Below are 12377 nucleotides of genomic sequence, written 5' to 3' on the forward strand. Positions count from 1 at the left end.
CCGTGTGCGCGCACTGCAGAGCACGCTCAAGGTCAGCAGGGGGCGCACGGGGGGCTGGGTGCTGGGCTAGATGTCTAGCTGGGCCAGGTGTCTAGATGTCTAGCCCTCTTGGGCTCGGCTGCGGACCGGGTCGAGTTCTGGATTCCTGGAGCCAGGCTCTCGATTTTGAGGATGGGGGCTGCCGCTGGCTGGGATCTGGGCGCTGGGCCCTAGAGCTAGCTCTGGGCTCGGGCTCTGCCCCTTCCTGGGGTGATCCTGGCCCCTTAACCCCGACACCTCTTCCAGGCAAAGCTGCAGGAGCTGCAGGCTCTGGAGGAAGTGCTGGGCGACCCCGAGCTCACCGGAGAGAAATTCCGCCGGTGGAAGGAGCAGAACCAGGAGCTCTACTCGGAGGGCCTGGGGGCCTGGGGAGGGGAGCAGGCCCAGGGCGGCTCCCAAGTCCTGAATTCTGACCCCAAGGAACAGTCTTCCCACCCGCCACCCTCTGACCCCGAGGAGTGCTCCCCTCTCTGCCCCCTGACCCCAGAGTGACCCCCGACCTCCTGACCTCTAACCTTGGCCAGTACCCTAAGTTTCCGACCTCCGGCCTTGAGGACCACCTCTGACACATCTAGGACAGAGCATCCCTGCATGCTGTTCCGAGTTGGAGGCGGTGCTTGTCGGTGCCTCTGCCCCAAGCTGACCGCCTCTGCTCCGCCTTCCACCATTTCTGCTCTTCTGCCCGCCCTGGAATGGGGTAAAGTGAAGTGAGCTTGTGCCAAGGAAGGAGCGAGAGGCAGGGGTGCAAGAACTCTTTCTTACCCTGTGCTCTTCCTGTGCCCCCTCCGCCCCTCAGCATGTCTCCATTCCCCAAGCCAGTCTGTACAGAAGTTCTTCACTTGAACCAGTGGATACTTTTCAAGTAAATAAAGTCAGTTTCTTTAACATGAATCTGCATGTGCCTTTGACTTCTGTATTAGAATCTGGAATCTGCTTCTGGGAGGGGACAGGGATGAAAAGCTGTCAGATGGGGGTGAATGCTCTTGGTAAGTAGCCCATTACACAGCCCACCGACGGGGTCTCTAGCTGAAGCCCCATCCCTACCAGGATGGTGGGGGCTTCTCCTTAATGCCCATCTCTCCCCAGCCCTCAGAGACCTGATGGTGTTGTCCTGCGCCATCTCCAGGGGGGAACAGGTGAGAAACAGAGACCAAACTTTTCCTCTACGGATGGGGAAACATACCTCCCATGGAAAGATGGGCAGAAGGGCAGCCCTGGAGACTGGGGTGGTGGGATGGGGTGGCCAGTGGGCAGCGATTCAGGATGAAGTCTGCTCGGAGGAGGACCCCAGAACGAAACACCTTTCTCCTCTTCTCTCTCCTTGGCAGGGTCTCACCTCCAGCTCCTGGATGCAGAGCAGGGACCTGCCCCTTTGTCTCCATCCAGGCTGCGTAAGAGACCTGACCTGCTCTCACGAGCCTCCGACTTGTGACCTCCCCCGTGTGCTCGGCCTCCTCTGTGGCACACCCAGGGGAGTCAGTGGGAGGAGCTTCTCTTGCTACAGGAGTTCCTTGGTGGAATGCGGACGCTGGGGGGTCACAGAGGCCTCTGTGATATCACCACGAGGGGTGGGCGGGCGCCCTTGGAGTGACGTTTCTTTGAGGAGTCGGGGGAGACTGAGCAACATGGCAGATAACCAGAGGAGCTGGTGGCAGCAGTGGACAGACACCACCTACATCAGACCTTTGAACCGCCTGGTAGGCGGCTCCTGCCTGGCTGCACTGCCCAAGCTGGGCATCCCGGGGTGGGATGAGGCATGAGAGGACTGGACTGGGTCTGGAGGGGCACGGGCTGCCCTGATAGGCCCCCTCCTCACCCTTGCAGAGGGCTGCTCAAGAGCCCTACCGGCGGCCAGAGGAGCAAGTGCTCATCAACCGCCGAGACATCACCAGCAGGAAGGTAAGGCTGAGGCTGGGCGTGCAGCCTGGCGGGGGCTTGCAGCCATCCTCACCCCCATGGTGACCCCTCTGCTGCTGCATCCATGGGGCCACAGGCCCTCAGGATAACTGCCCCTTCTGCTTCTAAACGTCCCAGTAGGGATCCCTGCAGTGACCCGTTCCCCAACCATGATATGTTAGTAACCGCCTGGCTGTGACCCTCACAGGAGCCCCTCTATAATGAGAGCCACTCCCCAGCAGAGACCCCCAAAAGAGTCTCCCTTGCAATGACCCCAACAAAGACCACCCCCAGGAGTGACCCACTTTTAGTGACTAAGTAGTGACCTCTACACTAATGCCCCCAATTCTATGATCCCCTCTCAGGCAACTTCTCCCCCTAAAAGTGGCCCCTGTGGGTCCCTATTCACTGAGAGCAAACTTCCAGGCAGAGGCCTCGTATGGTGACACCTGCCTGAAGGAAGGTCCCCCGTCCTCTCCCAGGATGCCTGGGACATGCAGGAGTTCATCACGCGCATGTATGTCAAGCAGCTTCTCCGACACCCGGCCTCCAAGGTGCTGCTGGCCATGCTGCTGGTGGTCAACGCCATCACCATCGCTCTCCGCACCAACTCCATGCTTGGCCAGGTGGGACTCGAGCCCGACCCCTGCTCTCACTCATCTCACAGGGGCCGGGGCAAGGCACCTCCCTCCCTGGGCCTCGGACTCCTCATCTTTTTATGATGGTTGGATTGGATGCTTTTCAAGGGCCTTTCAGCACTGAGATCAAGGAAGACTTCGTGGTGGAGGGGCCCCAGCTTTGAGAAATGCATTGGATTTGCAGAGGAAGGACAGGAGAAAAATGGTGTGAGCAGAGGCAGGCCAGTGGGTGTCTTGTGGGGAAGGGTATCCCATTTTAACCAATAGTCACTGAGCAAGAATCACTCTGCACCAGATACTGGGCTCTGTGCCAGGTATGAATACGACAGACACGACAAACATGTCATTGCAAGTACCTGAGTGTCACAGGGTGTGTGGAAGCTCAGAGGAGGCATTGGACGCAATCTTGGGGTCAGGTGGGCTTCCTGGAGAAAGAGGCATTTAAGTGGAGAATAAAGAATGAGTAGGTGTTGGCCAGGCAGAAGGAGGTGGAGAAGAATGTTTTGGGCAGAAGAAACAGCATAGAAGTGAGTTCTGGGTATCCAGCTTCAAGTCCACTATGACTTGGGTCTTACCCTTGAGGTTTTAATTTCTTACAAGGAGTCCACCACATACGTGAATTGTCCTTTTGAAAGCCAGTGATTTTAAAATGTTCCTGTGTGGTGACTGATAAGTTCAGAGAGGCGGTCAACAGCCAGATCACACAGCATCTTCAAGTTATATTAAGGAGGATGTCTTTGGAAGTTCAGTTCAGTCGCTCAGTCGTGTCTGACTCTTTGCCACCCCATGAACCGCAAGCCAAGGTTTATTTTTTTATTTTTTACTTTTTTTTTAAATTGGAGTATCATTGATTTCAGTGTTGTGTTAATTTCTGCTGTACAGCAGTGATTCAGTTATGTATGCATATATATATTCTTTTTTATATTCTTTTCCATTATGGTTTGTCATAGGATATTACTATAGTCCCCTGTGCTATACAGTAGGACCTTGATGTTTATCCAGGCAAGCCAGGGTTTAAAGTATGGCAGCGTGAGAGTGACTGACATCCAAGGAGCTGGTTGCCGAAGCTCAAGGAAGGGATGAGGTTGCCTGGGAGAGAGTACCGAGTGAGAAGGGGACCAAGACAGAGTTCTCTGAGAAGAGCCTCTAAGTAAAGGGCAGAAAATAGAAGAGGAAATGCAAAAGGGTAGTAAGGAGGAGCAGCCAGCGGAGTGAGAGGATCCCGGGGAGAGAACATTACCAAGGGAGCAAGCGCAGCGTCAGATGTGGCTAGGACACGAGGCCAGAAAAGGACTCTGAAACACCCCTTGGATCTTGCCCTTGTGACCTTGACAGGAGCTAACTCTGATGTGGTGGAGGCAGAAACCCACTTGCCAGGGTTTGCAGAATGAGTGACTGGAGGGCAGATCAAAACTCATCAGTGGATCATGAAAACAATTCAGAATGCAGGTAGCTTTTGATGTAGAATCAAACAAAATGAAAAAGAATGAAGTAGCAACTGTGGTGGGGAAGAGAGAGGGAGGGGAAGAGCCAGAGGGAGAGAAAGCATTATGGAGTAAAATATATATTTGAGTCCAAGTCAAAAATGCTAAAAAAGCCTGGTAGAGTGTATGTGCCGTGAAGCTCAGATCCTAGAGAGCTGTGAATGCCAGCCTGGTTTTGTACCTCACCCTGCAGGCCATAGCGAGTCATGGAAGGTTTGTGGGTAAAGAATACAACTCTGATTTAACCACAGATGCTCTTGACTTGGAGAAGGCAGGGCAACTGTTCAGGACGCTCTTTCAGTAAATACAAGAGGCTATTGCCACCTGTGGCCAGTGGGGTAGAGCTGAAGGGAAAGATGAAGGGAAGAAAAAGCCTTTCCTTGCTTTAGGTAGACACCACTGGCCCATGATGCCCTTTGGGAATTTGGAACAGGCTGGGAGCCCATAAACTTCAGCTCCCATCTGAACTTAAGAAGCTCTGCCCAGGGAGTTCCCTGGTGGTCTAGTGGTTAAGACTCTACGCTTCCACTGCTGGGGGCATGGGTTCAATCCCTGGTCAGGGAAGTAAGATCCCACATGCTGTGCTGCATGGCTGAGAGAAAAAGAAGCAACTCTGTCCAGCCTCACACTGGCTGGTGGATGGAGCTGGTGGCAAGGTGTGGGGAGCAGGAGGCGTGAAGCCCTGAGTCTGTGGGCCATGGAGGTAAAGAAAAGGGGGAGTCAGGTGACTTTTGTAACTGGCAAAGTGGAGTCGGGGGCTGGGAGCTGTTCATGTCACAAACAACAGCAGTGTCACAGCTTAACAGGAGATGGCGTGAAAGTGAGTCGTTTTAAACAGAATTCAGAATCATGGAGTCATCCATCCATCCATCAATCCATCCACCCCGGGAGCATGTCTTGGACCCATGAGTAAGGGGATACTCAGGAGTTTGGTCAAGCCAAGCCTGGGGATTTGGGAGCTGGTGCAGCCAGAGTGGTGGAGACAACCAAAGAAGCAAGGATGGGACTTGGTGTCCTCCATCTCAAGGGCCAGGGCTTTCCCTCCCGATCCTGGAGTCTGTTCTGCCTTTCTCCACCTCCCTTTTCCTACTCTAGAGTTCATGGACAAAGGTTTGTAGTCAGACAACAGTCTTTATCACTAACTGTTTGACTTTGGGCACTTCTCTGATTCCTCAAGTGCAAGATGGGAATAAAACCTACTTTGCAGGATGATGGTGATGGTAACATGAAATAAGTTTGTGGTCTTAAGAATGGTGCCTGGCACGTACGTGCAAGAGTTACTCTAAAGGGCGCTACAAAGATGCAAGCCTGAAAAGCAATAAGAATCTGGGCCTCCCCTTCCCTACAGACATCCTCTGTCCCTGGTCTTGCCAAGGCCCCACTCCACTGACTTTTCTGCCCTTCTTTTTCTCTGTCTTCCATGTAGAAACACTATGAGTTGTTCTCTACCATAGATGACATTGTGCTGACCACCCTTATCTGTGAACTTCTTCTCGGCTGGTTGAATGGTTTCTGGATTTTCTGGAAGGTGAGATCCTGGGCCCTCCCTGCCATCACCTCTACTCCTCCTTAGGGTTGGCACCCCATCCTGTCCCCACCACTGTGCACCTGGCCCTGAAACCTGAGGAGTGTGTGTGTGTGTGTGTGTGTGTGTGTATGAGTGTGTGAGTATGTTCATGTGCATGCATGAAGAAAGAAAGACTGACTTCTGAGATGTCTGTGATGTGGCAGAAAGTAATTTGTACTGGAAGTGCAGCCTTCCTGGGTCCCCGTTCCTGATCCAGCTTTCCCTAGTTCTGTGCTCTTAGGAAAACCTTGATTTCCTTATCAGAGAAATGCAGCTGAGAGTATCCACCTTCATTTACCCCTGGGTTAGGAAGATCCGCTAGAGGAGGGCATGTCAACCCACTCCAGTGTTCTTGCCTGGAGAATCCCATGGACAGAGGAGCCTGGTAGGCTACAGTCCATAGGGTTGCAAAGAGTCAGACACGACTGAATTAACTTAGCGCGCACACACACACCTTAATTTACAGGGTTCAAGAGCAGAGGGGTCAGCAGAGACTTTCTGTAAAGGGTGTTGACCTTAAAAATAATTAAGTCAGTTATTTTACCAGCAAAACAAAATGGGGGGTTTATTTGGGAATAGAAGAGGATTTGCAATTCAGGACTAGTAAGCTATAGCCAAAGCGACAGCAAGTCCAAAAATGGAGAGGAACATTATTTTAGGGAGAAAAAGGAGGCAGTTAGGAGAGGTTGATTTGAACCAAAATCTGCTGGAGAAAAGTGAGGGTGCAGGGTGAAATGGTCTTATTAGCTGAGTTTCTGGAATATTAGATTTCTTGCAGGAGATGCTCTGTACCTCTTTTCCTGTGGGGCTTATAATTGATGATTCTTTCCCAGTTGGTGATTATTCTGTTGAGTCAGTAATTGACAATTCTTCCTGTAATCTACTAGTAATCTAGTGGTACTGCATGAGAGTGCCCCCTTTTGGCCATCCAATTGCATTGCAGGGAGGTTTCCCTATAATTTTCTCAAGGGCCAGGTAAGTATTTTTTTGTGGGGGCCATATAGTCTCTGTTGCAAATACTCATCTCTGCTGTAAGAGCACAAAGCAGCCATAGACAGTATATAGACAAATGAGCATGCTATGTTCCAGATAAATTTTATTTGTGTATACTGACATTTGAACTTTAAATTTTACATGTCACGAAATATTATTTTCCTTTTGCTTTCCCCCCAACCATTAAAAAAATATAAAAATCATTCTAAACCCATGGGTCTTAAAAAAAAGAGACTGCTGGTCAGATTTGGCCTTGAGCTATAGTTTTCTGACTCCTATTTGGGAGAGTATCAAAAAGATATCTGGGTAGGAGCAGATCTTAACATTACATAAAGTGAAACAAAGACTCAAATTCTTTGTTTAAATGGGACTTCTAGAGTCAAAGGATTTTGGAGTCAAGAGATTTATCTTGCCTTTGGGCATGTGCAAGAAGAGTCTTTAAAAAAAATTACCCATCAAAACTCTATACGTTTTTAAAAAGGAAGCATCATTTAAATACCATTATCAGGACAACCAATTAGAATTACAAGCTTTCCAGGGCTTAGAAGTGTCACTTCGTAGAACACAGAATGTAGAACCTAGAACAATATTTCTAAAGTATGGATGTCTTAAAGGCTGCTTTGTGAGACCAACTCTTGGGAGGATGTTTATTAACAGAAAATAGAATAGGATGGTGCATATTTATTTGTCTCCATGGTGGAGGGGAGAATAGGTACCATGATTTTGTGAGTATTTCAATGTACCACTCTTCAGGATACAGGCAGATATTTGTTCCCTAAGAGAGAGCATTTCTTATGTGAAAGTAGTCCTGAGATTTCTTTCGTTGCCCATAGAAATTGTTCAGAGGCTAGATAAGAAATTCAGGCAAGGCTTTGTTGGGGCCTCTGCAGTAGCAGTGGGGAGTGAGAACAAGTAACTGTTTCCTTTGCTCATCTCTCCCTGATTCCTTGTATGAGGTGAGGGTAGTGGTGTGACCAGGGGTCGGACTGGAGGGGTGGTTTAGGTGGTTCGCCTGCCGTTTTGGTGGTGGTGTGTGCACGAGGCATGTGCGAGTACTGCTTTTGCTTACTGCTTTTGAGCCCTTGCATTTGCTCCCAACCCCTTGCTTTTGCTCTGTGCTCTTCAGAGGTGGCATTTAGGCTGTTTGGTCTTTTTGTATCTTGTCTATAATTTGCCCCAACTGCTCATGCAGGCAGTTATTTTTAGTCTCTTACAGTTTATTTGTATTTTGTTGCTTGGGGAAGTTTGTCCAGGTGCAAGCATTGCAGCAAAGGGTCCCAGATTCCCACCTGTCTCATTGGCAGCAGCAGTTAGGAGGGCCTGCACTTTCAAGGCTAAACTCTAGCGTTTCATTAGCACAAGAGAATGGGAGCAAATTTTGTGTTCCTCCCAGCCACTCTGCATATCTCCTCAAGGACAAGATTTCTCAGCCTGGGCACTGTTGACATAATTGGCCTAGATAATGCTTCATTGGGAGGGGACTGTCCTGTGCACTGTAGAATGTTTAGCAGCATTCTTGGCCTCTACCCGTTAGATGCCATAAACGTCTTCCTAGCTGTGACAATCAAGGGTATCTCCAGACACTGCCAAATGTCCTCTGGAAGGCAAAACCGCCCTCCAGAACTAATGGCTGACAACGAATGTCCCAAGCCCTAACCTTTATCTGGGGCCAGCCTCCCAGTGCCAAAAGCCAGGGCTTGTTAGAGACCCTCTGCTGTCTTCTTCCCCAGGCCCAGCCCCTCTCCTGGTCCTGGTGTACAAGGACTACTCCCCATTTAATGGGTGGATGGAAAGGGAGAAGGCAGGGGAGGGAGGAAAATCTGCAAGTTAATATTTCAAATATTACCCAGCCACATGGGATCCCCAACGTTTTGCCCACAATGCCCCCTTTTCTACAGTGCTCATGTGGCTCCTGTCTCCTTACCTCCACACTCTATTAATTACTATTTTACCACCTAAGAATTTCTCAATTTTCTTGCCACCTCTGCAGCTCTGGTACCCCATTCCAGTTCCTGTCTTGTCTTCTCTCACAGGGTGTTGCTATGGCTTCCAGTGCACCCCACCTGCCATCAAAATAGTTTTCCCAAAGCCCAAGACAGAGTGCCCTTAAACATTCCAGTGGCTCCCAACTGTTTATAGGATCAGGTCTAAATGTCTCATTGTGATACCGACCAGGGTTCTTGGCCTTCTCCAATCAACAGAAACTGACTAGAGGCCAGACAAAAGATTCAGGCTAGGGTTTTTAGGGCCCCTGCTGCAGAAGAGGGGAAGGAGAACAAGCAACAGATTGTTTTGTTCCCTTAATCCCTGACCTACGAGGCAAGGTTGTTCCTTACATGGGGTGGGGGTAGGGGTGTGTCTGGAGTCAGACTGGAGGGGTGTCTTAGGTGGTTTTCCCATCCCTTAGGTAGTGTTGTGTGCAGGGGGCATGTGCAATACCCTGATTTTGCTCCCAACATCCTGTTTTTGCTCCCAACATCCTGTTTTTGCTCCTGGCTCTTTAGAAGTGGCAATTGAATTTTTTGGTCTTTTTGTATCTTTTGTCCCAGATTTGTCCCATCTGCACATGCACTTAGTTATTTTTAGTCCCAAATAGTTTCTTTGTAGGAGAAGGCAATGGCACCCCACTCCAGTACTCCTGCCTGGAAAATCCCGTGGATGGAGGAGCCTGGTAGGCTACAGTCCATGGGGTCGCACGGAGTCTGACACAACTGAAGCGACTTAGCAGCAGCAGTTTCTTTGTATTTTGTTGCTCGAGTAGAGGTACGTCCAGGTGCAAGCATTGCAGCACGGCAGCAAAGAGTGCCAGGTCCCAGCCTGTCTCAATTGTGCTTAAGGCTTTCCATGAAATGGCTCTTGTCTGCTTTTGCAGCCTTATCACTCCTCACCTCACCCTTGGGTGTTCCAGCTACATCAAGCTGCTTGTAGTGACATTCCTCAGATCAGATGAGTCGCTCAGTCGTGTCTGACTCTTTGCGACCCCATGAATCGCAGCCTACCAGGCTCCTCCGTCCATGGGATTTTCCAGGCAAGAGTACTGGAGTGGGTTGACATTCCTAAAGACACACTTACACGTGTGCACACGCACACATACACATACATACACACACTGCTGTTGCTCACTTTACACACTGCTGTTGCTCACTTTCATGCCTTTGTCCATGCTGACATCTAGTCTATGAAAGCTCCTTACCACTTACTCACTTGCTTTTCTCCTACTTACAGTTTAAGACTCATTCAGATGTCTTCTCTTCCAGGAAGTCTTCCTGTTTCTCCTAAGCTAGCTTAGTTGTTGCCCTGTCTCCCTAACACTGTGTACTCACCTCTCAGTTCAGTTCAGTTCAGTCAGTCAGTCATGTCCAACTCTTTGTGACCCCATGAACTGCAACACGCCAGGCCTCCCTGTCCATCACCAACTCCTGGAGTCTCTCACCAGGAGTTAAAATTTACTGTCTGTCCACTTCCCTCAAAATAGCCTATGAGCTCAGCAGAGCAGAAATCCTGTATCTTCAGGATCTGATTTGAGGTGTGGCATAGAGTAGGAGCTTAATATTGAATGGATACAGGGATGGATCTGTAGACAGGGAGCCTTGTGTCTCCTGACTTATGTTTAGGCACCAACACTCTGAATGTGACATACCAGGAAGTCTTGTGTTTATTGGACTGCCCAATAAATTTAAGAACTTTTTTCCCATTAAAGTAATTTTTTCAAAATAAAGTAGTTTTCTTTTTGGAACTTCCCTGGTGGTCCAGTGGCTAAGACTCCATGCTCCCAATGCAGGAAACCCAGGTTCAATCCCTGGTCAGGAAACTAGATCCCACATGCTGGAACAAAGACCTGTTGCAGCCAAATATTTTTTCAAAAAGGAAAAAAAATTATTTTCTTTTTGAATATTTAATGCAGCTACATATTGGTCAAAACTGTACTGAAAGGAGCATACAAAATTCTTGTTTCTACTCTGTCCCTTCATCCCTGTCCCCTTCCCCCACCCTCTTCAGATAATCTTTGTTATTTATAATCTCTTGTTTATCCTCCTAGTGTTTATTTTGCAATCATAAGCAAATATGTGTATATTTTTAGTCCTCCCTTTCCATGCAGTAGCATAGTTCAAATGCTGCAGTACACTTTACTTTTGTCATTTAATGGGTCTTTCTTGTCAGTACATGGAGACCTCTCCCATTGTTCTGTACTCCATTGAATGAACGTGTGGTTTAGCCAGCCAGTGTTCTATTATAATTGCTGGACACTTTAGTTATTTTCAGCCTTCTACAAATGTCATTTTGTAGTTGTACCAGAGTTTGTGTGGGATGGATTTCTAGAAGTGGGATCACTGGTCAAAGGAAAATGCAGACTGTTTATTAGAGAAAATTCCCCCCGTAGCGGTTGTGCTTGAATTTGTCATACACGTGAGCTTCCTTCCTCCGTCCGTACTCTAAAGGAGTTTGTGCCGTGTTGGACGTGGGGCTTGCAAACTGTGCCTTTCTTCTACAGTGAGAGTTAGTTCAGCTCTGAAGTGGCTATTGAAGCCCTGTGCCTTAGTGTTTTCGTTCATTTTTGTTTTATTAACTGTAGTGTGTGTCCCACAAAGCTGGAGCATCCAAACGCTTTCAGGTCACCTAACTGCAGGGCAAGGCCTTTGTCAGCGGCACACTAGCCAAGGTGGGCGCTCAGCTTAGGAACTGGCGTATATGAGGGACTCAATTGTGTGTTCAGACACTGCACTTGGCTGTGGACACGTGTGTGAGACAGCGAGTGCGTGGGTGTTTTGTGGCATGTTTGGGGGGTGACAGCAGGACCGCAGCGGGTGGCACGTGACTGGCCCTGTTCTGAGAGCACCAGGAGTCCCCATCCTGAGGGTGTGGGGAGGGCAGACCCAGGATGAACCCGTGGGCTGGGCCTGACAGACCCTGCTGGGGCTGGCCCACCCCCCCAGGACGGCTGGAACATCCTCAACTTCCTTATCATCTTTATCTTGCTCCTGGGGTTTTTCGTTAATGAACTCAGTGTCGTGGCTATCACCTACACCCTCAGGTAAGCTGGGGGACTCGGAGTGAAGAAGGGACCCGTCTGGATCCCGGGAGAGAGGGGAGGGGGTTGTTGCAGGTGGGCATCAGCTCTGCCTTTCTGGGCAGGTGGGGCGATGGTGAGGAGGAGGGGTCTGGGAAGGGCCGAGGGGCACCCTGAGAGGCTCTGCCGCAGGGCACTTCGTCTGCTGCACGTGTGCATGGCGGTGGAGCCCCTGGCCCGGATCATTCGCGTCATCCTGCAGTCGGTGCCCGATATGGCCAACATCATGGTCCTCATCCTCTTCCTCAGATCGGAAGAGCACCTCCCCTCCCCCCAGCCGCCCCCCTTTCCTGGACAGGCCCCTGGGTCACTGGGGATATGGGGTGTCTGGAGCGGAGAGGAGGAGGCTTTGGAGATAAGAGGAGGAGAGGCCCGCCTCCCTGTGATTCCTCTGGCAGCTCCTTTGCATGTCCTGTGTCCCAGGCCCGTGGGTGAAATCCGGGGTGGGTCTCCCATCTCTCCGGCAGGTGTTCTCCGTGTTTGGGGTCACTCTCTTTGGTGTGTTCGTGCCCATGCATTTCCAGAACATGCAGGTTGCCCTGTATACCCTCTTCATCTGCATCACCCAGGATGGCTGGGTGGACATCTACAGTGACTTTCAGTGAGTGTCCTTGGGGCTTCCGGGCCCCCAGTCCAGCTGAGCTAGGCGGGGAGGGCCTGGGGCATCCAGGGGCAAAAAAAACCACCTGGGG

At 50.1% G+C, this 12377-nt stretch overlaps 2 protein-coding genes across 2 annotated transcripts in view; both read left to right on the forward strand.

Annotated features, from left to right (window-relative positions):
- CNKSR1 (connector enhancer of kinase suppressor of Ras 1) overlaps positions 1-922 on the forward strand; it is a 12220-nt gene extending 11298 nt beyond the window's left edge. Inside the window, exons 20-21 of the mRNA XM_010830251.1 lie at positions 1-31; positions 286-922. Coding sequence (XP_010828553.1) covers positions 1-31; positions 286-531 — 277 coding nt within the window. The 3' untranslated portion in view covers positions 532-922. The remainder of the gene's footprint in view (positions 32-285) is intronic.
- Positions 923-1534: 612 nt separating this feature from the next.
- Positions 1535-12377, forward strand: part of CATSPER4 (cation channel, sperm associated 4) — a 15111-nt gene continuing 4268 nt past the window's right edge. The window contains exons 1-7 of the mRNA XM_010830095.1: positions 1535-1736; positions 1864-1938; positions 2418-2561; positions 5484-5585; positions 11552-11649; positions 11818-11928; positions 12143-12286. Coding sequence (XP_010828397.1) covers positions 1665-1736; positions 1864-1938; positions 2418-2561; positions 5484-5585; positions 11552-11649; positions 11818-11928; positions 12143-12286 — 746 coding nt within the window. The 5' untranslated portion in view covers positions 1535-1664. The remainder of the gene's footprint in view (positions 1737-1863; positions 1939-2417; positions 2562-5483; positions 5586-11551; positions 11650-11817; positions 11929-12142; positions 12287-12377) is intronic.

The sequence above is a fragment of the Bison bison genome, unplaced genomic scaffold, assembly GCF_000754665.1.
Source record: "Bison bison bison isolate TAMUID 2011002044 unplaced genomic scaffold, Bison_UMD1.0 scf7180017864516, whole genome shotgun sequence".
Classification (NCBI taxonomy): Eukaryota; Metazoa; Chordata; class Mammalia; order Artiodactyla; family Bovidae; genus Bison; species Bison bison.